This window comes from Asterias rubens, chromosome 12 (genome assembly GCF_902459465.1).
Source record: "Asterias rubens chromosome 12, eAstRub1.3, whole genome shotgun sequence".
Lineage (NCBI taxonomy): Eukaryota > Metazoa > Echinodermata > Asteroidea > Forcipulatida > Asteriidae > Asterias > Asterias rubens.
The window spans coordinates 10,215,499-10,239,794 of record NC_047073.1 but is presented as its reverse complement, the minus strand read 5'-3'; the positions used below and the strand labels follow the sequence as shown (position 1 = coordinate 10,239,794).

The 24,296-nt window shown below is 38.6% G+C and overlaps 1 protein-coding gene and 1 non-coding gene across 4 annotated transcripts in view; one reads left to right on the top strand and one right to left on the bottom strand.

Annotated features, from left to right (window-relative positions):
* LOC117297360 (phospholipid-transporting ATPase ABCA1-like) overlaps nucleotides 1–24,296 on the top strand; it is a 72,718-nt gene that overhangs the window by 16,972 nt on the left and 31,450 nt on the right. For all 3 annotated transcript variants that reach the window (XM_033780344.1, XM_033780342.1, XM_033780341.1), the window contains exons 6-22: nucleotides 8,474–8,598; nucleotides 9,286–9,483; nucleotides 10,150–10,246; nucleotides 10,972–11,096; nucleotides 11,792–11,989; nucleotides 12,332–12,400; nucleotides 14,113–14,353; nucleotides 15,408–15,541; nucleotides 15,970–16,086; nucleotides 17,223–17,417; nucleotides 18,129–18,222; nucleotides 19,130–19,247; nucleotides 19,719–19,898; nucleotides 20,594–20,816; nucleotides 21,193–21,414; nucleotides 22,748–22,955; nucleotides 23,818–23,946. In XM_033780344.1, coding sequence (XP_033636235.1) covers nucleotides 8,474–8,598; nucleotides 9,286–9,483; nucleotides 10,150–10,246; nucleotides 10,972–11,096; nucleotides 11,792–11,989; nucleotides 12,332–12,400; nucleotides 14,113–14,353; nucleotides 15,408–15,541; nucleotides 15,970–16,086; nucleotides 17,223–17,417; nucleotides 18,129–18,222; nucleotides 19,130–19,247; nucleotides 19,719–19,898; nucleotides 20,594–20,816; nucleotides 21,193–21,414; nucleotides 22,748–22,955; nucleotides 23,818–23,946 — 2,673 coding nt within the window. The remainder of the gene's footprint in view (nucleotides 1–8,473; nucleotides 8,599–9,285; nucleotides 9,484–10,149; nucleotides 10,247–10,971; nucleotides 11,097–11,791; nucleotides 11,990–12,331; nucleotides 12,401–14,112; nucleotides 14,354–15,407; nucleotides 15,542–15,969; nucleotides 16,087–17,222; nucleotides 17,418–18,128; nucleotides 18,223–19,129; nucleotides 19,248–19,718; nucleotides 19,899–20,593; nucleotides 20,817–21,192; nucleotides 21,415–22,747; nucleotides 22,956–23,817; nucleotides 23,947–24,296) is intronic.
* Nucleotides 16,699–16,771, bottom strand: Trnaf-aaa. The gene has a single exon. It is a non-coding gene; the product is annotated as a tRNA-Phe (tRNA).

Sequence of the window (24,296 nt, the reverse complement as noted above, 5' to 3'; positions counted from 1 at the left end):
TACCACAAATACAGGATTTAGATTTTGGGACTCAGAAATATATTAAAGGTAGTGGAAACTATTGGTAATTACTCAAAATGATTGTTAGCATGAAACCTTACTTGGTAACAAGTAATTGGGAGAAGTTGGTAGTATCATGGAGGTAGTTACCTCCATGGTAGTATAAAACATTGTGAGAAATGGCTCCCTCTGAAGTGGAGTAGTTTTTGAGAAAGAAGTAATTTTCCACCAATTTGCTTTTGAGACCTCAGGTTTAGAGTTTGAAGTCTCGAAATCAAGCATCTGAAAGCAAACAACTTCGTGTGATATTAAGGGTGTTTTTTCTTTCATTATTATCTCGCAACTATTTTATATTTAAGTTGTGATACACGAAGTGTGGGCCTTGGACAATACTGTTTACCGAAAGTGTCCAATGGCTTAAAAGAGCGATTATGGGAAATTATATATTTTTAAATGTTATCATTTTTTTTCAAATGTATATTAATGCATATTTGAGAAAATCAAATTATCTGTAGAGAAAAATCAAAACAAAACTTGCAATTTCTGTCTTGGCTTACTTTTGCAAAGGGTCAAGTTTGCATTGACACTCAACGGTTGTGCGTGCTAATAGTTTTTCATTTTACATTGAGTACAGGGGTATTTTATGTGTATGCGTAAAATAACACCACGCAATAAATTCCCCCGTCACGCCTATGTTTAAACACTTTTTACTGCGTTTATATCATCCGCTTAAACACCCCCATGTGATGCCCTCTCGTCCAATCAGAGTGGATAAACTGTCGCGGGTATTTATTAATGTGTGTTTCAATGTTTTGTAGACGCGCAAAAACCAAAATGTATATATTCACTTTAGTTATGAATTTACTCCTTAAAAAGCACACAGATGAAATGTGTGTGTGTGTAACACCTTTAAATAATGGCTGGCATATAAATCAACCTGGGTATATTAAATAAATGATTAACTGGACATGCTGGATGGCGCTACTGCTGTCAAGGATTGTAATTCTGCTCAGAGCAAATCAATAAATAATCACTTAGCGCTGTTTTGTGTACATTTACAGCAAATGTGTTAAAATACATGACATTGAAGCTTTGGTGTTAGAGCCACAGTACACGTTTGGTAATTGTCAAAGACCAGTGTTCTCACTTGGTGTATCCCAGCATAAGTATAAAATAACAAGCCTGTGAAAATTTGGGCTACATTGGTCATCGAAGTTGCGAGAAAATGATGAAGAAAAAAAAACACCCTTGTTGGACGAATTTGTGTGCTTTCAGATAGGAATAAAAGACTTCTGTCTTTTATTATTTTATGAGAATTTACCTCTTTCTCAAAAACTACGTTACTTCAGAGGGAGCCGTTTCTCACAATGTTTTATACTACCAACAGCTCCCCAATGCTCATTCCAAGTCTGTTTTTTTTTTTTTAGATAATATTTGTTTTGAGTAATTACCAAACGTGTACCTTCCCTATAAATTTGGTTTGATTAAAGGAACACGTTGCCTTGGATCGGTCGAATTGGTCTTTGAAAAGCGTTCTGTAACCGTTTGTTGTAAAATGTATATGGTTAGAAAGATATTGTAAAAGTAGAATACAATGATCTACACAAATATGCCTCGAAATTGCGTGGTTTTCTTTTTACCCTGTCGACTAACACGGTCGGCCATTTATGGGAGTCAAAATTTTGACTCCCATAAATGGCCGACCGTGATAGTTCGCGACGTAAAAGGAAAACCACACAATTTTGAGGTTTATTTGTGTGGATCATTGTATTCTACTTTTACAATATCTTTCTAACCATGTGCATTTCATAACAAACGGTTTTAAACGCTTTTAATAGACCAACTCGTCCGATCCAAGGCAACGTGTTCCTTTAAGAATGACAACAAAACAGGTTTGTTTTGTCACAAATTTGTGTTCAGTATTAGTGGTTCGCGTTCGTTTAGCTTCCCTGGGTCGACCCCGGTGTTTTGCGTGATTTTTTTCCAGGACAAGCGTGTGCAGATAATAACCCATGTTCGTCCTGGAAAAAAAAACACGTAACACATCGGGGTCGACCCAGGGAAGCTAAACGAACGCACCCAGTATGTGTTGTGGCTTATTTTGATTGCAATGTTCAATCATATTGAGTTTTTTGATCTCAGGAACCAAACGATCAACTCAGATACACGATTAACCCAGGAATAAGTGAACAACTCAGGAATAAACAAATATCAGAAACAACCCAACCTCAGAAAAGCAACCAACAACAGAACAGTTTTTTTTTATAGCTATTAGGCCCTACCTAGCTTTAAAAGTGCTCATAGATACAGATAAATTGTTACGGCAATAATTTTTGACATTATCATTATAAATGATAATTTATAAAAGAACATTACATTGAAGCTAAATATTTTCATCGTCATTACGATTAACAAGTCAATTGTGAACGAGGAAATTAGTCACCGTTGATTAAACATTACATCAACGAGCAGAATGACGTTGAATCTAGGTTCAGATAATGACTTTAAAGGAACGTTTAGTGTAAACGGTAACATTCTAATGCCATGAGGGCTGCTTTAAATGGTTTTCTTGTTATGATTATTATTGGTTTATTAAAAAAAAACGTTCAAACATCGCGGGCACAGGCTGAATTGAGTTTAAAATACAGAGATTTATAAAAAAACAGATTAAAAATTACAGAAAAAACATTAAGAAAATACAATTTGTTTTTATACATTAAAAAAGGTAAACTGGCTAGTGCCAGTGACTGAAATATAACAAATAATTGCACGGCAAAAGACACATAAAAGGAACAAGGTGAAGGGATGGTATGGTATGGGGACAAAAGGCATTATGTTATTATGAAATGTTATTTCGCAAATGTTATTTCGCAAAACATTTCTTTGTGTCACTCTCAAGAAAAATCATCTATAATAGTTTTTGGGTTGTCACAAGAAACGATTTTTTTTAGAATAATTTTGTTTTCTTACCAACTAGACTACCGAGATTGCCCGGTAGCTTGGAGCAGTTCCCACCTGTGTAATATGCCTTTGGTATTTTTATACAGGACTCAGGAAAGTACTGAGTATACTCTACTAACACACATTGGTGTATGGGAAAATAATATTCTTTATTTGACATCGTAGTTCATCATGTTCAAGAATACAATTTTTTGCAGTGTTTTGTTGCCACAACCCTCCTTGGCCGTAAAAGGAATCTGTTCCATTTAAGTGATAGAACACGTGTTTCATGCCACCCTATTTTGGCCATACAGTAGTACTACTAGTGCTACTGCGTTCTCTGAATTGGAACTATAATTGGAAATGACCCAAACAATTATGGCGAGGTCATATAGAACTGTGCTGATCTAGGCTTGATATAATGTCACACCCATGCATGTGTGAAAATGGCCTGACAACTCAGTATGTGTGATTTGGTTTACCACAAATACAGGATTTAGATTTTGGGACTCAGAAATATATTAAAGGTAGTGGAAACTATTGGTAATTACTCAAAATGATTGTTAGCATGAAACCTTACTTGGTAACAAGTAATTGGGAGAAGTTGGTAGTATCATGGAGGTAGTTACCTCCATGGTAGTATAAAACATTGTGAGAAATGGCTCCCTCTGAAGTGGAGTAGTTTTTGAGAAAGAAGTAATTTTCCACCAATTTGCTTTTGAGACCTCAGGTTTAGAGTTTGAAGTCTCGAAATCAAGCATCTGAAAGCAAACAACTTCGTGTGATATTAAGGGTGTTTTTTCTTTCATTATTATCTCGCAACTTCGATGAACGAATGAGCTCAAATTTTCACAGGTTTGTTATTTTGTGCATATGTTGAGATACACCAAGTGAGAAGGCTGGTCTTTGACAATTACCAAAAGTGTCTAGTGTCTTTAAGGCCAGAAGTGGTTTATATACCAAACTCAAACCATCAGAGAAATATTACTGTGGTCATGGAAAAGTTAAGAAAATAGCAGTTCAAGTCACCCCCCCCCCTTACGTAGGCCCTACCATTTGAAAACAAAAACAAAAAACAAGCCCTTATGGTTTTGCACTACTTTTGTAAGAGTTCCTGATAAAACATCAAGATCCATTTATTTGTTTATGAAGGAGTATTTCACTTCATTCCTCCATTACAACAGGTGAAAATGGTTTATTTATTATTATTAATTTATTAATTATCATTATTATTATTATTATTTCTTTTTTTTGGGGGGGGGGAAACACCATCTTGTATTAAAAAAGAAATAAAATAAGTTTTTCAGAAAAGCCTGAATGTGAAAATTGTTTAGTTCCAAATTACCTTTATCCAAAAAAGGGGCGGTTAGAAGACCTAAAAAAAACCTTAGCAACCCTCAAAAGTTCAATCTTTCTATGTTTTCGTTTTGCTGACACTGCAAACGATATTTTTAATGCTGTGTGTCACCCTTTGTCGGGTGAATAAATATTGTGCCTTGATATGTAAAGAAATTGAACCACTTGATGACGCTTAAATCAAATATCAAATGACGAATCCCACTTAAAATAAGTTTTTCAGAAAATGAATGTGAAAATTGTTTAGTTCCAAATTACCTTTATCCAAAAAAGGGGCGGTTAGAAGACCTAAAAAAAACCTTAGCAACCCTCAAAAGTTCAATCTTTCTATGTTTTCGTTTTGCTGACACTGCAAACGATATTTTTAATGCTGTGTGTCACCCTTTGTCGGGTGAATAAATATTGTGCCTTGATATGTAAAGAAATTGAACCACTTGATGACGCTTAAATCAAATATCAAATGACGAATCCCACTTACGTACACCCGTGTATTGACAAGTGACAATTATGTTCCATTAATCATTAACTGAATGACCTACCTTCAGCAGAAAGGGTAAATGTAACGGTTGAAACTATGTGATTTAAGGAATAGAAAAATAGAAAATGATGATTACATCATTTTTCAGTGGATGGTTCACATTTCAATTTTGTTTTAACTGTTTTTTTTTATGATGACTCCCACAAATACAGATGGACAAAAGTGACAAACACGTTCCATTAATTATTAACTGAATGAACTACTTTCAGCAGAAAGGGTCACTGTCACGGGTTGACACTATGTGATTTCAGGAGATACAGAAATAGAAAATGATGATTACATCATTTCTATGTTAGGCGGTCATTCTTTAAATTTTGTTTTAAATTTGTTGTTCTAAATCAGTACACTTAAATGTAAATATTAGCGGTAGTTGTGATGTGATCAGAGTCCAACTTCATAGAGCTGATGATTAACGGCTGATATTGTGCTTGACTACTTGCGTTTCCATTTCATAGCGCTGCTAACCGTGAACACAACTTCCAGGCTCTGTTTACGGCTTACTGCTTATATGGTAAGCAGAGGCATGAAATTGGGCCCTGCATGTACAAGGAACACTTCTGATTAAACAATCAGGCATTATTGTAGCTGTAAATTCACCGTCTCCAAGGAGAGTATAAGAGAAATCTTAAATATGAATGAATCCCCCTCTAGGAGATTGGCTGGAAATGGTTGCCTGTAAATTGCCTTGTGTGACATGGTTCTATAATATTATCAGAGAGTACTGGAAGAGAAAAGCAGTGTTAACGTTGCTTCAAATTGAAACAGGATTTACCACTCATTAAAATAAATATAAATTGGTTGAGGAGAATGATATGTCTACATAGCAAGGATTTCAAAGTCCATGCAATCAGTGGAATGTTATTTATTTGTGTCTGGAGCCAGGAACTAGTCCTAATTAAACGTTCTGTAAGACCCACTCTTCAGTTTGAATCATGTGTCTGTGTGTTGCAGTTTATTGCAGTGATAATTTGTTGTCATGGCAGCTGGCATTGAAGTGTTATGGATCGAAACAGGAACACCTGACGCGTTACACACGTTCGTATTGCGCTATTTTGGTGGTCTTTTTGGCTGGGAATAATTTTGGAATGCAATAAATTGATGTCATTGAACATGAACCTTAAAAAAAATGAAGTTAAAGGGTTTTGATACCTTTTGTAGATCAAGTTTTAAGCCAAGACATGAATCCCTACCCACTGTGCATAAAGATGTAAAAATTATATCACATGTATGTGATATAATTTTTATTGAAGTTTCAGCTTCATTAGTCATGACATTTTTGTGAAAATCGTGGAGCAAGTTTTTCTTGAGAGTTGCGTAAATCCATTGTACATGGCACATATGCTAAATTATTTTTTGCTCACTGAGACAACAATATGTTTGTGAAATTGTTTTATTCATTTCTCAAAAACTGCAGCACCTCGGCAAGTAATATTTTAAAGGGAAGCTTTCCATCATCATTACATTGAACCAAAAATATAAAAAAATGTAAATCTGTGAACTTTTGTGTTTTTCTGAGAACAAAAATGCCAAAGCCCTTTAAGTTGTAGGTTCAACCCACAAAATTAATTCACACTTGTAGCCTACATGTAGATGAAAAACATGGAAAAATAGAACTGAATGTTGCCTTGTTAAAGACAGTGGACACTATTGGTAATTGTCAAAGATAAGTCTTCACAGTTGGTGTATCTCAACATATATGCATAGAATAACAAACCTGCGAAAATCTGAGCTCAACTGGTTGTCGAAGTTGCGAGATAATAATGAAAGAAAAAAATACCCTTGTCACACGAAGTTGTGTGCTTTCTGATGCTTGATTTCGAGACCTCAAATTCTAAAGTTGAGGTCTCGGTATCAAATTCATGGAAAACTTTTTCTTTCTTGAAAACTAAGTCACTTCAGAGGGAGCTGTTTCTCACAATGTTTTATACTATCAACCTCTCCCCATTACTTGTAATCAAGAGCGGTTTTATGATGATAATTTTGTTTGTTTGTTTGAGTAATTACCAATAGTGTCCACTGCCTTTAAATCAGAGTTTCTTTTACTGCTTTTCATCTTGATATTGATTGACTTCTGTTTGTCGCATCCCCCTGAATGTGATCCCTCTCTGCTTCCCAGGTTGTATTTTGAACTTGGGTGTGATCCCATGCTATGAGGCAGTTACAGGTTGAATGGCTTCAGACAGGCACCCCTGAAACAAAGATATTGATAAATTAGGGAGACTGCCAACATTAGGGCTAGGTACATGTCTAGCTCAGTTGCACAGTGGGCCAGAATTGAATCAAAGTGCGCCAAAATTATATCTCAACATATTTTTGGTGAAAATTATATTTAAACATATTTATGATGGAAAGTTGGTTGTAAGGGGTTTTCTGATACGTAGAATTTGATGGTCATGGTTTTAAAGGTCTATGACGTCATCATAGTCCTGAATCGTGATTGGTCGGCAAGATTTTAATAACTACTAATATGTGTTTTGTTCATTTTTTCCCCTAGACATATCAAAGAAACAGTTTGTGAACAAATGTTTTGCGATGCAAAGTGTGTTTTCATAAGGGTTTCTAAAAGCGGTACTCATAAAGGGTGGTCTTTCTTTGATGCTAAACAGAGAAATATGACCGCCGACACACGCACTGTCGTTACAGGTGGTTGAGTCAAAACAGGCGTTTCTCATAGGGGTATACAACTTCAAAATTGAATAATTTCCAAAGTCGCAAAATGTCGCAACCAAATTTGGTTTTAGACTGTTCCTGAAGGTTCAGGCTACTGAAAAAAGTTAGAATTAAAGCGGCAATCGGCGGCATTTTATATTTCCTATGTCTCTGATTGAAATGAATGAAAACTAGGAGGCATTTTATGGGATTTATCAGACCTTTTCAAACAGTAAACAGAAATTAAACTGATTATTAATTTAATTTTCATGAAATATGGACTATAAACAACCATCGACACATTAAGTTCAACGGTTTTGCCGCACTTTGTTACGATTTTTGGTCTAAATAAAGTCATAACCCTAATTTTAAAGAGTTTTTTTTCATTAATTCTTTCTTTTAACATACCCCTGGACTATTAAGAACAATAACAAAATGGAAGTACTGATTTTTGAAACAATCACCACTTGCACACCTGGATTTATCTGGAGGTCACAGGTTCAAATCCTGCTGTATTTAATTTGTTTTGTTTTTCTTACAGGTGTATAATACTACTTCCCTTGTTATTCCCACAAACTGTTTTGTTCCTGGATTCTATATGTACTCGTAGAGTTCTTCGGAACATTATATCAATCAAATTATTCCTAGTCTTTTTCTTTTCTTAAAAAAAATAACACAGTCCTTTCCTTGAATACATAACTGTACGAGCTGCCAAAAAAGAGCAGAAAGGTGTTCTTATTTTCTAAGAACACTTAAAACTTATAATATTCCTGTGATTTTTTTCACAGAGCTTGGGAAAGTGTTTAGTATACAGTGCTTACACACATCGTTATATCTGGGTAAAATCAAAATTACTATACTTGCTTAGGTTTTTTTTACCCCATGCTATATGAAAAAAAATGAAAGCAACAAGGGTTAACGTCAACACTTCCCTGTTTCAAACGCTGGAATTTAAAACTTTGTTTTGCTTTTTTCTTTCTGTCTTTTCAGGATCTAAAGCGCTCCTCAACTACTTGAAGAAACCGGAGGAGATGAAGAACTTTCTCATGAACGATATTAATCTTTCACCGGCAGTGGCTGACGCAATCTTAAACTCTAACATTGACCCACAGGAGGTGAGGCCTAGAATGGATGCTGTAGAATCAGAGAATGGGAGGGGATCCAAATGCCATAAGAGGGGGGTTGGAGTAAAACTTTGCAGCCATGTTAGAATAGAAGGGAGGGGATAAAAAAAAAAACAGCTCCTGAAGCTGTTTTATGCACACAAAAATGCTTCCTACAGAAATATCTTGCTTAGCAGAGAGAGGTTACCAGCCCAACTTATTATTGTTTATGACTGGTCCTGAGCCATTTTTTGCTGAGCAGAAGCATTTCCTGAGCACCATTTTCAGCTTTGTCAAAATTTAGCCTGGTTTGAGTCTAGAATTAACGGATTAGGCTATACTAAGGCTAGATCCTTCTTTTTTTTGCCTACTTCCACTTTGCCTTTAAACATTCTTGAAGATGTTTTGTAGGTTTTTGTTCTTCTTATTGCAGTGATAAAGCAAGTCTGTAAATAGGTTTCCCAAGAAGCCCCATGAGATTAAAAACAAAAAATAAAAATAAAAAATTGGGATAAACCAATTGGAATAACCCACTAAGCCCCACTGAGACATCTATGTGACATAAATAGCGGCCTCTGTCATCATACCTCTTCACTTTTGCAGCCTTGGGCCTTAACAACATTGTACAAAGATACTAAAACCACTTGTTTATATTCACCTCCTGCCTCCTCTTGCTCCTCCTCCATCCCCTGAGTTTAGCTTCTTGCTCTGATGGATACCAAGACACTCCAGGATGCAGCGTGTGATAAGACACAACTTCAGAAGATCTTCGGCATCACCAACGAGACAACACTAGATGAGATGCAGAAGGAACTGTGCAACCTGACTGCCGCTAACTTCACTAGTATCGTCCAGGTCCTTGCTAGCCAGATTGACCTGAACAAACTTGTACCCCTGGTAAGAACTTTCACTGTATATATGTCAGCTATTGTCTGATGTTTCAGTGCTATTGACCCCTTGCACACACCTCACACGTGGCGACTGTGCCACGCTCACCATTTTGGTGGGCAACAGGTTTACGTAGAAACGCTGCGTCGCCTACTATGCGCACTTCACTGAATAACGCACAGTGACATTGCCCACCATTATGGCGCATCTAAGATTATTCTCACGATGATGTCAGGTGAATTGGGTCAATATGGTCATTCATTGCAACCTCATACATGTACTCCTAATGATCAAAAGGTCATTAAAATGTGAAAATGCAAAAAAACAAAAAGAATTTTTTGGGGGGTTTGAACAAAGCAAAGTTGACTGGGGTGGGGCAACCGACCTCCTGATTAACATACCGACGCTCTACCAACTGAGCTATCCATCCCTATTCGGCGGTCTCCCTATTAGTCAATATCTTGTTGTTTTAAAATAATAATATTTGAAACAAACATTGTAGAGCATTTGTTGCAACCATTCGCAAGTTTCCTGATGAAGGAATATAAACATCTTTTAATAAGCAGACTACCATTTTGATAGATTTTCATTAACATTTGTCACAGAGTAGAACCGTTTTATAAATATACTCCAAAATGATTTAATACTAGTTCTTGTGTATTCTTGATTTGTTAGTTACAGTTATCACCAGGTTCATCCGGAGGACCAACAGGGAGTGGGTTGAGCCTAGATAGCTTGACACCAATTGTTGGTGGTCTACAGCAAACTGCAGGTACAGATGTACAGTGTACACGCCATCTCCTGTGTGTGTTTTTTTCATATTAATGATAACTCTAAGTTCCTATAGACGATGTGACCTGTGACATCACATGTTTACAAAAGAGCCACAGAGCCTGGACTTCCTGCAGGAAAAATTTGTACACAGCCTAATGGAAGAAATCATAACATCTTATAATTTATGGAGATTACACTGTCTAATTCTTATTAACTTTTTGATATGATGAAAGGGGGGGCACATCTCAAAACTTGTTCAGCTTTTACTTTCATAATTCTTGGATTTGTGTGGAAATTATGATACAAAATTTCAACTTGTGCAGTATTGTGCCTGCCAGAATAATCAAAGAATGTGCAAGGTCACACTTATTGTAAAGTTCACATGGTCTACATAGCGTCAAAATGCTTAGTACTTTTTTCTTGCAAGATGTAATGGTTTACAAGGTGATGTAGTAGTGAAACATGCTGCCAATAAAACCATTTTATTTTAGTGGAAAGCACCTTGAGGCCTGGTATAAGGCGCTTTATAAATACTATTTTATTATTATTATTATAAAAACACTGGGGCGAACCCCTTTTCTTTACGATAAGTGCACTGGTTCTTTACACAGCACAGAAATGAGTGGTGGTTTAAATAAACTCACACGTTCACGCATGTTTAATATTCTTTCATTCCTGGCTTAAACTTTTACTTGTTTTTGTTGTGTGTGTCAATTTCTCTAGGCTTGGCCCCGGTGTACAACTTGCTGACTAATAAGTCTGGTCTGGTTGACTATCTACAAGTCCAGCTTGGTTTGTCTCAATCTCAGGCCCAACTTCTGGCGGATTCTATCAATAATCCCAATGCTGTAAGTTTCTTGTTGATTTCTTTGTGGTTTTTCCAGATTTTGTTTAACAATAATAATAACATATGAATTTATAAAGCGTGCATTCAAAAATACAATATTCGTCGTGCTACAGCAACAACAAAGCTGGTCTTCTTCAGAGCCTGTGTAGAGAGCATCCTTCTGTATGGAGTGAAAATCTGGACATGAAGAACGAGTTTCAAGATCGCCTTGACGGCACTTATGCCAGGCTTCTTATGAGGGTGGAGAACATCTCATGGCGTGAGCACAAGACCAATGAACAGATCTACGGAGACATTCCACCAATCTCTACTACTGTTGCTCAACGCAGAGTCCGCTTTGCAGGTCATTGCTTTCTTGCCAAACACCAGGTCATACATTGTACCTGACGTGTTATATTGGAGACTGCTTAGCCCTAATAGAGGACGTAGACCACTCAACTACATCGACGTGATCGGTAGAGATACAGAGGCTGAAATCGTGGACCTTCCAAACATGATGAGGGATAAACACCTCTGGCATCACGTTGTGCATGGAATCTCGGTTGCGACCGCTGAAGGATGATGACAGCAAGATGAGAATAGTATAAAGTGATTGAGTTTGCTTTTCTGACTCAACTTGGCTTCACAACCAGAATGACTAAAATAAACACATGAGCAAACAAATATTCATTTGATTTCTTTGCTTATGACAAACAGCTGATGCTTCTCCTGCAAGGGCACAATATGCGTGATAAAGTCTGCGACCCCACACAGCTGAAGAATTACGTCACTACAACGGATCCAGCCCAACTGGAAGAGCTGAGTGAGATGCTATGTAACATGAGCGACACCAACTTGGATCTACTCGCCCAGGAGATCCGAACCTTGACAGATTTCAATGCCCTCTGGAAAACCGTGAGTGCGGTTTGTTGATTTGTATCGCTGATCATTTTGACCCTTCTAATGTTGGTTATATTAGTGAAATCAAATTAAAAACAAAATGTGGGTGTGTTGGTTAAAAGAAATAACTGAAAATCAAAACTCAGTTTTTATTTAAAAAAAAAAAAAAAAAACAACCTTAATTTTGAATGTAGTAATTTTCTTTTGGCCAAACCCAGCCACATTTTTTATGATTAAAAAAAAATAATATTTTTTTAACATTGAATTCTATGGCTGGCCCTTTACAGTAATTGAAACTTTACAAACTAACCTTCTATTTTGAAGCTTATTTGTTTTTCATGTATTCATCTTCAACAGCTGAATGGTACTGAGTACAACAATTTGTATACAGACATCCTTAAAGAAATGATTGCTCTTGCAACACAGGTAAGAATCCCAGAAAATGTGACTTAAAGGCAGTGGACACTATTGGTAATTACTCAAAATAATTATTAGCATAAAACCTTACTTGGTAATGAGCAATTGAGAGCTGTTGATAGTATAAAACGTTGTGAGAAACTGCTCCCTCTGAAGTAGCGTAGTTTTTGAGAAAGAAGTAATTTTCTACTAAAATATTTGAATTTGATTTCAAGACCGTAGAATTAGATTTTGTAGTCCCAAAATCAAGCATTTTCGTGTGACAAGGGTGTTTTTTCTTCTACCAGTATCTCGCGACTTTGACGACCAATTGAGTTAAAATTTTCACAGGTTTGTTATTTTGTGCATTTGTTGAGAAGACTTGTCTTTGACAATAACTAATACATGTAACTTTTTTGTACATCAAGTTTTTGACGTGAATCCCTACTCATTGTGAGTGAAGATGTAAGGAATATAATTTAAATTTCAGCTCCAACTGTCGTCACATTTTGATGAAAAAAAAAGTAAAAATCACAGAGCAATGTTTTCAGAAGGGTTGGGTAAATACGATATTATTTTAGCATGTACAACGTGTTTTACCGAGATCAGTACTGGTAAATGCGTTGTAAATGCTTAAATGATGTTTCATCTCCTGCGGACGAAAATAATTTTGTGACATCTTTACTAATTTCTCAAAAACTAAAGCAACTAATGTTTTAAGGGACGCTTTCTACTATCATTATATAGCGCAGAAATTCATTAAAATTGCCCTGCTGCAAGCAAAGAATGGTGATCGTAAGTGCAGACTTCGGCGGGAGGCAGAGCCATAAAACTGGGTCCTGTACCCCAAAGTTGTACCAATAATTTCATTCAACAACTTCACTTTCCAGAGTCCTGAATTAAATGTAGACACAAAGTATAAAACAAATTGAATGGTGTTTGAAGCTTTGCATGGTGTGGAGAATAAGAGCAACTATAATTATAAATATTAATAGTAAACATGCGGGTACAACCATGGGTAAAATCTCTTTTGAAAGAGTGGTGGCTCTGAAAAGAGCCGGTTTGGTCTCGACATTTCGAACAGTATACATGTACTCTGCTAAGACTGTTTCGAAATGTCAAGACCAAACCGGCTTGTTTCAGAGCCACCACTCTTTCAAAAGAGATTTTACTCATGGTTGTTCCCGCAAGTTTACTATTCATATTTATATTTAGAGTTACTCTTAAACAAAGTGATACAAGAAGTTCATGAATTGGGGGCCCAGCCAAGTATGCAGAGATTGTTGGGAATGCCCATACAAAAAGAATCACAATAGAGTTGATTAATACAGAACAAACAAAGCACAAAGCGCATGAACAACAAAGACCTGGGACCACATATCCTAACATTTGTTTGGTCCCACACTCTAGTAAGAATGAACATTAAAACAAGATTATGGGTTCCTTCTACCTCTACTTGTATACTTGTCAGGGTTCATAAGACAGGACTTAAAGCCGAGGGACTACTTGTCCATGAGCGGTGCAGGGGTATGTTTGTACAAAGTGCAAGTAAAAAAGACTCATTGCTGCTTACATGTGAGCAGTCACCACTCCCCAAAATACCTCAACTATAGAGGAGGCAATGATGTTGCCGGGGAGTGAGTTCCACCAGATGACGGTTCGTGGGAAAAATGAGTTCGAGAATGACTGTATCCTACCTGGGATGATCTAATATTTATTTGGGTTCCATTTTCAACTTGCAGATATCTCAACTGGACAGTTTCAACACTCTCTTGGAGGATATCGGTAAGACCCTGAACGGCAACGACTCCAGTCAGTTGATTTGTGGGAGTGTCGGTCGCATCATGAACTTCTCGGACATTGACTTCGGGGATGCGGCCCTGGGATGGGACTTCAACACCATCTCAAAGTCTGACGGGTCTAAAGGAGTGTTTGGAAATGGCAAGATGAATAATACCGACCCGGACTCTGGAAAGCCAGGAGGTATGCAAATGTTATATTCTTGACTTGATTTAATCAGGCATGCAACTTTTCAGCTGATCAGCTGATTTCCTCTTTTTCTTTTCAAAACAGTGCCATAGAAAACTGAAAAACACTGTACAAAAGTATAGTGTGATCAGCCATTTTCCTCTATTTTTTTGCAATTAGAAAGTTGCATGTCTGTTTAATAATAATAGGCCGTGTCTGAAACGACAACTTCGGCTACAGCTACGTCTAGATCAGCGCGTCTACCAGTGTTGAAGAATAGGCAGACGCGCGCGATCTAGCCGTAGCTGTAGCCGAAGTCGCCGTTTCGGACACGGCCAAAATGTCTAGTTCTTGTATAGCGCATTCTTGTACAGCGCATTGTTCAATAATTGATCATTGCGCTTTAATCTTTCTCAGCTCCCTGAGGAGTGTACTGCTTGAGCTGCCGTGGCACTCAGAAAGCTTTTTTTAACACAATATCAACCTCTACCCTCGCAGTTGACCATTTGATTTTGGGTTGAACAAAGAAAACTGGAGCAGAGGAATCAAAATTGCCACTAGCGCGCTAGACCGTGACTACCAGATTTACAGCCTGGCTATTCATTTATCCAGTTTGATAGCCTGGCAGGCTAGTGGGAAAATATTTGCAAAAATCAACATCACAAACAATATTGAACCGTGCTGATGGAATTGTAAAATGAAATACTTTCGGTGATCAGTTTGTGCTGTGACTCAAGAAGTAATGTGTTTTTCGGGCTACCAAATTTTCAATTAGGGCTACTAAAAATTCTGAGTTACTACCTTTTGTAGACCTGCTGACTACCATGAAAATACACTTCATTTCGACCCCTGTGATGGGAATCCCTATAGGGAGGTACAACCTTTTTATTTCAATGTGTACAAAACGTACCCTGCTCCAAGATTTTATGACTGAGCCCAAGCCAGAGTCAGACCTCAAGCCGAGGTTTTGGAACTAGATGGTACTGACACTCCTGGCACAAACAGAGAGTAAACAAAATAATAGTTTGAATTATGAAAGCTAAAGTAATGTACTTAATTAATTGTATAGATGATTGCCAATGGGTCCATCAGATTGAAGCAACGGAGATGGGCCGTATAATTTGGGACAGGATGAAACCCATGGTGCAGGGGTACATCCTATTCACCCCTGACACTAAAGCCACAAGGAGGATCATGAAAGAGGTATTTTGAGACATTTTGTTTAAAGGAACATTGCAGAATTAGTCAGAAAAAAAATCATCTTAGATCACAGAGTTACACAAAACATACACGGAAACGTCATATAATGAGAAATCAATCAAACTTTTTTCTTGTATGGAGATTATCGCTCTGTGCGCGTTTTATTCACGCTTTTTAATACCGATGCTGTGCAAAATGTATAATCGGTTTTTCACTATTTTTTCGTGACCCAGATGGCCGATCCATCTCAAACTTCTACAGGTTTGCCAGTTTATGTATATGGTGGATGACATAAAGTGCTGACACTGCCAGCAACTGTTTTGTTAGCAAAAAACAATTATGTAACGTGGGAGGGGGATACTTTGAGAGTCTAAATTGACCAAAATGATTTCAAAATACGTTGATGGTTCTTTTTCCCATATTCTCTATAGGCTGAACGCCCTTTGACCTCTATAGAGCTCTATGAAGACCTAGCGAAGCGGTGGCTGAAATATTCACCAACACTGAGATCCTTTGTCCAGGAAAGCACGGCCTTTGATTTGATCAATGTAAGTTTTTTGGTGGTTTGTTTCATATTATACACATTTTTTTTTTGGCTCTGTAAAGGCAAAGTAAACGTACTTTGGCTCAGACTGAACAAAGGAGTTTCTAAAGTTAGTTTTGAAGCTGGAAAGAGTGCATAGAGTTATATATAAGAACTAGAGGGGCGCACTAGCCTATATACACGACCCGGCATGCACGCATGCCGCCATTTTCTAAGTTGACAAAGCAGCATACATGTAGCACAGCATGTGTCTGTGCGGCCATTTTGTAAGTTGACAAAACAGCTTCGCGTAGCGTTCAATAAACACAAACTCCAATGTGTACTTCATATTCAATGCTCGTACCGAATGGCGCACGTGTGCCCTTGCGGTCCTGTGGCGTTCGTGCGATCAGCATCACCAGTGTGCCCTCTAGTTCTTATGTTTAACTCTATGAGAGTGTCTACTTACCTGTCTAAGGTTCAGTGGAAGAGCATTCCAAAGAAGTGGTCCAGAATGTTGGAAAGAATGGTCTCCCAAAGTAGTTTATTCATTTGGGTTTTTACCCATGAACCAATGTGTGTTAGCACTGTATACTCAGTACTTTCCTGAGTCCTGTGAACAAATATCACAGGCATGTTACTCGGGTGGGATTCGAACCCACGACCTTTGCAATTTTAGAGCAGTGTCTTACCAACTACACTACCGAGGTTGCCCGGTAGCTAGAGGCAGTTCGAATCCTAAGTTTTGGCAGCGAGTACCGCAACAATTACAAGAGATTTTAAATTTGCATCGGGGATAAAGAATATTAATTTTGGTTTTTACCCATACACCACTGTGGGTTAGCACTGTATACTCAGTACTTTGTGGAGTCCTGTGAAAAAAATATCACAGGCTTGTTGCTTGGGTGGGATTCGAACCCACCACCCTTGCAATTCCAGAGCAGTTGTTGCTGAGAAAGTAGTTGTTGCTGAGAAAGCTAATGCGTTTTTGTTGTTGTACATGTAACTACATGTGAAGTGAGCTTTTTATTGCTGAAATAGATAGACTAAAGCACTTTTTTTTAATTATGGTGTTTTTAGTGAAAGTTTGAGGATGGGAAGTAACTTTTTCTTAAAGACCATATCTACAATGATTGGTTTTAATTTCTCATCAATACCTAGGAATTTATGGATAATCCAGAGTTGGTGGACCAAATGAACGACCAGTTGAACACAAACGCCACCGTGGATCCAGCCTTTCTGATTAATCTACTCAAAGACGCTCAGAGCAACAAGAGCGAGAACTACACCCAGATGTGGCTCAGTGCCATCGATTCCATGGATATGATCGCCAACGCATCGGTCAAAATTCTCAAGGTAAGGCTGTGTGCGAAACGGCCACTACAGCTACGGCTAGATCGCGCGCGTGTGCCTATTCTTCAACACTGGTAGATGCGCTGATCTAGCTGTCACAGTAGCCTAAGTTGCCGTTTCGAACACGGACTAAGTTTGTTTTAACTCAAAGTTCTTTTGAGTGACATAAACAACCAATAGACCTCATGCACATGACGTCATTTCAGTACGGCGCCCCCGCATTGAGGTCAAAAGGAGGTTGTTCATTGGCCAATCTATGTGCGTTTCGATTGTTTCGTCACCGTTTGACCTCAAAGATGGTGGCTGGATGACGTCAATGCATAAGGTCTGTGGTGCCCGCTTTGTTTGACCACTCAAGCAACACACACATTCACAGCGTGTGTTCAAAGTTTGATTTTACAAACTTTTATTTTTACCTTGAAGAATTTATTTTGGAGCATAGTAAATAATAAAAATAATCTAACTTATTGAATTTGCATTCATATATTTAATCAATCAATTAAATCAGCCAACAAATGTCAAAGTCTTTAGTCTTTGTATCTCCAGTGTGATCTGTGCACCCAAACACTTTTGTATACACAACCTTGGCTGCGTAGCTGTTTGGCATTTTGGATTGCATAATTGCAGCCATATTTTCTTTTACTATCTTTTGGTGTGGCGGCCGAACATACATATAGTAGTGTTCCAATACCAGATTTGTTTTTCTCATTTCAGTGTGTAAACTTGGACAAGATGATAGGGTTTGATACGGAGGCTGAATTCAACGACGCAGCTAGGGAGTTGCAGGGCAATCACACTTTCTGGGGAGGTAAAAACAAATCAAACAACTTGAGAGTGTCACCCGTGTAGAAACATTTACACATTTTGAGTAGATTTTTGTTTTGTTTTTGCCTTTTTGAGTATGGTTCGTCCTGTCGGATAGCTCAGTTTTTTCATAGACACTCTGATGGCATCTTGTTTATGTGTGTTGATGAGCAGCCTCGCTACCATGCGTGTGCAGTTGGTCATTGATACCTTTTATCCCTAGCGCCAGGGCCCAATTTCATAGAGGTGCTTAGCAAAAAAAAACTGCTTAGCGCGAAATTTCTGCCTTGATAAAAACCGGACTACCAACCATTATTTCCATTTGTTGCATATTGCTTGTTACATGAATTCAGCTGTTGTTTGCTTATCCTGAAAATTATGTGAAAAATTCCTCGGTAAAAATTTCATGCTAAGCAAATTGTTGTGCTTGGCAGCTCTTTTAAATTGGGCCCTGGTAGGTGATGTACTGAACAACAATGCTGATTGTTTCACAACTGTGTCTACTTTGTGTGTACACTTGTTGAAAACTTCTGAGCAATTATATTTTTTAATTGTATAACTTGTTTAAACCCTTCCAATAAGTACTGTATACTCCATAATTTCCCAACTTCTGGGAACAAAAAATCCACAGGTAAATCACTCTGAATGGATTCGAACCCATGACCTTTGCATTGCTAAGTGAAAAGAAGTGAAAGAAACAATGCATATGCATAATACTTAGTTATGCACCCCCGAACAAAGATATTGACAAAATAGGGACACCGCCAACATAGGGCTAGATAGCTCAGTTGGTAGAGCGCCGGCACGTTAATCCGGAAGTCGTTTGTTCAAATCCCACTCTAGTCAATTTATTGTCCGTAAAGATGGCCACTTTTACACTGTGTGACCAAGTCTGTGCTTTGAACTTGAAGGTGCTGTGTTCAAAGGGTTTAATGACTCTCTACACGACAACTCAATCCCACCTCATGTGAAATACAACTTGAGAATGGACAGCAGTATGGTGGCAAATACTGCCAAATTCAGACAATCGTAAGTAGAATACTTTTACTGTTGTGACTGGAGATTCTGTCCACCCCAAGAACTGTGTTGAGTTTTGAATTTTTGTTTTAAGTGGCGGGACACAATACTCTGGGGGGACAGAAAACAATAACTAGTTCTTATATAGCACATTTCACAACAACGTCTCAATGCGCTTTACATTCATGCCCGGTCATTGGGCCAATAACTCGGCCATGACCCCCCTAAAGGGGTTCACACATACATTAGGCTTATACAATGTAGGTTATTCTTTCCGTCTGGAGCAACGTGTACTTTGGGGGGGGGGTAGGGGATGGGGGAGGGGGAGGGGAGATAATGAAACTGAACCTCTCTTGAAAGAAAATAAATCCAGAAATCCTTTTTGTGTTTACTCACTGACGTTTCTAGTAACCTCATTTGCAATTATTGGGTTTAAATTTTTGCTAATTTTTATTGTTCTTCTTTCTCTTTCGCTTTCTCTAGTCACTGGTATCCAGGGCCCATGAGCAGTGTCTTACTCCGAGGGCAGTATATAACTGGAGGATTCGTCTTCCTACAAGACATGATCGATCAAGGAATAATCAAAGCCTCAATCGGAACCACAGACGCCGATGCTGGTACCTACATACAGGAGTTCCCCTACCCCTGCTATATTGATGACATGTAAGTACTTGATCTGCAGGCTGCCGTCGATTAATCTTATCTCGAGTTAGGCTAACTTAGGATTAATCTTAAGGTTTACATGCTACATTGCAGGGCTAGGACTCGTCCAATGTCTTAAGATTAATCCTAAATCGACGGCTGGTTTGTTTGTTTATTTGTTTATTTGTTTGTTTCGATGATCTTCTTGTGAAGGGAGCTCGGCAAACTCCCACAAGGGGACATAAACGCCAAGCTGGCAACAGCCAATCTCTCTCATACAAACATTGGTTGAATGCCTATGAATTGCCCAAATTAATAAATTGTGATTCAGTATTGACTGGACAACAATACTTATTCTAGTCGGGATGAAGTCAGCGGTTTGCTTGGGGGTTTGTGATTGCGAAGTCCAGCGGTCTAACCACTGGTAATAGATAGTTGTATCTTTTTGGTGTGGACCACTTGCATTGGCCACCATGATTACAACACGTAACAATAGTAAGTGTGTGTTTACAAGTATGTTGAGGTCTAGCAACAGTAGTAAGGGAAGCCATCAAAAACAAATTTAGCGGCTTTCCTTCATCCCGTCGCGGTGCTCGGATTGTGTTTTTGTTGTGGCGCTCATACGGCCCAACTCTTGATGGCTTCCCTAAGATTAGATATAAAAAGCAAAAAGAACTAAAATAATAACATGATTTTTGAATGAACTTATCTTCTAGGTTCATACAAAACCTCGGCGCTGTTCTACCCCTCCTCATGATCCTCTCCTGGGTCTTCTCTGTCTCAATGATCATCAAGGGTATCGTCTTAGAGAAGGAAACACGTCTCAAGGAGGTGATGAAGGTGATGGGAATGGGCAACGGAGTCCACTGGGTGGCCTGGTTCATTGATAGCTTCATCATCATGTTCATCAGTAGCTGTCTACTCGTCGTTGTCTTAAAGGTGAGTTTGGAGCAGATCTGTTTGGGAAAATATGGGGGGGACCATTTGAAAACAAAATGGTGTTTTAGCTGGTCTTCTGTAAAGTAAGCTATTTTGGAGAGTCCATCTTAAGTTGAAATGTTTGGCTGATATCATGTTAAGTGAAGTCGATGGGGCACCTTTCATAAATTATAAATTCAATGTCCTATTTAGCATGGCAACTTAATTACATTTCTGAAACCAGTCATAAACTATGTATGTGATGCGCTCAAGCTTAATGTGTGGTTTGTCAGAAATATCAGTATGGAAAAAATAGGCTAGCGGGTGAAGTTTTCAAGAATGTTTTTTTGTAAATTTAATTATTGAAAATTCTCCCTCAACAATCCTCACTTCTCAGGCCGGCCACGTCACAATCATGACGGACGCTTCTATCTTGCTGCTGATGTTCGTTTCCTTCAGCGTCTCTACCATCGCCCTCTGCTTCCTCATCAGCACCTTCTTCTCGACGGCGAACCTCTCGGCAGCTTGCGGCTCGGTCATCTTCTTCTTGTCCTACGTGCCGTACTCGATGGCGTACTCATGGAACGAAGTCATACCATACACTGGCAAGGTTGCCTTGGTAAGTGAAGTACGGTTCTTGCCCACACATGGTAGTAGCAGAGCTGTCAGTTCTCCCTGATCCTGCATAATGTTCCCTGAAAATAATCAAATATTTCCAATTAATTTGTTCCAATGAACAAATTTTTAAATAATAATGATAACATGCATTTATATAGCGGTTAAACCAGGTTTCTAAGTGCTGAAACAAGAAGTGTACAATAACAAAAAAATGACAATTTAAAGTGGGATGGAATAGCAGAAACTGAATGGATTTAAATAAGTGTGTTTTGAGAGTCCAGTGTAGTTGAGGCACAGATGTGGATGGGAAGATTGTTCCAAAGAGTGGGAGTGGCGATTGAGAAGGCCCGTTTTCCATAGCGAGTGCGGGGGGGATAGGACCAGTGTTGATTTCCAGGTGGGCGGTAGATGATGATCGGAGAACACGAGTTGCAGGTTGCTTCCTTGGAATAAGTAATTCTGAGACGTATTTAGGGGCTAGACCATGTTTAACGTTGTATGCAAGAGTAAGAACTTCAAATTGGATCCTTTGAGACACAAATCTCCCTTGTTTTGGAAATGTTGTCCCTATGTACATGATGTATATTGAATATATATGGGATTTGTTGTATGAAATATCTGAGGTTGTTCTTTGGCCAATCATGTGCGCCATGCATATAAAATTGTCTTACCCATAGAGTTATTTATAAGAACTAGAGGGCGCACTGGCCTATATACGCGCTCCTGCATGCGCGCAGGCGGCCATTTTCTAAGTTGACAAAACTGGCATCTCACAGCGTGTGTTTGTGCGGCCATTTTGTAAGTTGAACAAACAGCATCGCGTTAGCATTCAACAAAAACAACCTCAAATGTGTATTTCATATTCAACGCGCGTGCAGAATGACGCGCTTGTCATCTTGCGGTCCCGTAAATTTGTGCACGAAGCATCACTCGTGCGCCCTCTAGTTCTTATCAATAACTCTATGGTCTTACCACTAGACCACTGAGCTAGTCTGGTGGCTAGAGGCAATTTGAATCCTATGTGTTATACAGTGCTCAATACACATCAGTGTAAAGCCTGGTTCATACTTCCTGCGAGTGTGATTGCGATACGAATGTTGACGTCACAAATTCGCAACGAAATTCGCACTGAGTTGAGTTGTGCTCAACTCTCTTGCGAATATCGCAGCAAAAGAGGAGTTGTGACGTCAAATTCACATCAAATTCACATCGCATTCGCATTCGCAGGAAGTATGAACCGGGCTTAAGGGAAAACCAAAATATGATTATCCCGGATGAAAAATTAACATTGATTAAATGTTGTTATTGTTGTTGTTGATGTATTTTCGTGACAGTGCCTTTCAAACACCATCGGCTTTGGGTACGTCAATATGTACCTGACCCTGTTTGAGATCCAAGGTACTGGAGTGACCTGGGCCAACATTAACACCAAGCCAATCACCGGTGGGGATGGAATGACCTTCCTAGAGGTCATCTTGATGCTGTGGCTTGATACGATACTCTACCTTGTACTCACATGGTACATTGAAGCAGTTCATCCAGGTACTTAAGATGTTTGGGTTTGAGACATTGTAGAATCACACATGGGTCAAGTTCACGCAAGGACCAATGTTAACTAGTGGTTGTTGGTTGACATATGTACATGTACGTAGGGCAAGTGCACAGAAGTTAAAGTGCAATTTCATTGCATTTCAATTATTTGCCAGCAAACATGAAAAATCAAAATGCAAATCAAAAGATCGACAAGAACAAGCAATACAATTGACTCTTGTCATGTCATGTCAATGCGACCGGCAACTCAACCTGCGTTATCGTTTTGTGATAGCTGGTTCTCTCTGCACTGTGCTATGAAAACGGCTATTGATAACTAGCCATGCAGCCATGCCCCGAAAGGCTGGTTCCAAATAGTCAACAAGAGTAGTCCAACTATCATCGCCTAAACAGAGTCGGGCTAATGTAGTTGAAGCAGATTGTCTATACAAAAGACCAGGGCCCAATTTCATAGCGCTGCTAAGCACAAAAATTTGCTCAGCATGAAATGTCTTCCTTGATAAAAACAGGATTACCAACCAAATTTCCATTTGTTGCATATTGCTTGTTACTGGTATTTAGCTGTTGTTTACTTATCCTGAGAATCACGTGGAAATTTTGATGGTAATCTTGTTTTTATCAAGGCAGAAATTTCATGCTAAGCATTTCATGCTATGCTAAACATTTTTGTGCTTAGCAGCTCTATGAAATTGGGCCCTTAATGAAAGTTTAGACCAAGAGGATACAGTAACTAGTTTTTTTTCAGGAGTTGTCAGTTTTGTACAAATGCATCCCTGTTCTGCACAAATGAGGAATTCATCATCACTGTGTTTACTTTGTGTGCGTAAATAGTAACTTTTCTGTGTTTGGATAGGTGCTTATGGAATGCCCAGACCCTGGTACTTCCCATTCCAGCGTTCCTACTGGTTTGGTACAGACGGCGTGGATGCTACAGAGGCAGACATGATCCCTATGACATCAAGTGGTGTCGACCCTATGCCAGGTAGGCACTGTGTGATTTACTCTTCGCTGGGGGCACAACACTATGTTGAGTAGGATTTGAAACTTTGCATGGTGGAAATACAATATGGAAAGGTTTGCGGTAACACCATGTAATGGCTAACTCTGATGAGTTGGGGTGGTTCTGAAAAGAAAAGAACCGTTTTTTTTTTTTTTTTTCTTCTCCAGAAGATGATCAGAGCATACTGGTCGAAACGTCGAGTTAAACCAACGGTTCTTTTCTTTTCAGAACCACCCCATCTCATCAGAGTTACATGTCGTCATTACCTGGTGTTTCTGCAAACCTTTCCATACACTATGTTGACTGGGTTTTCAGTCCCTACTCGACTGTGT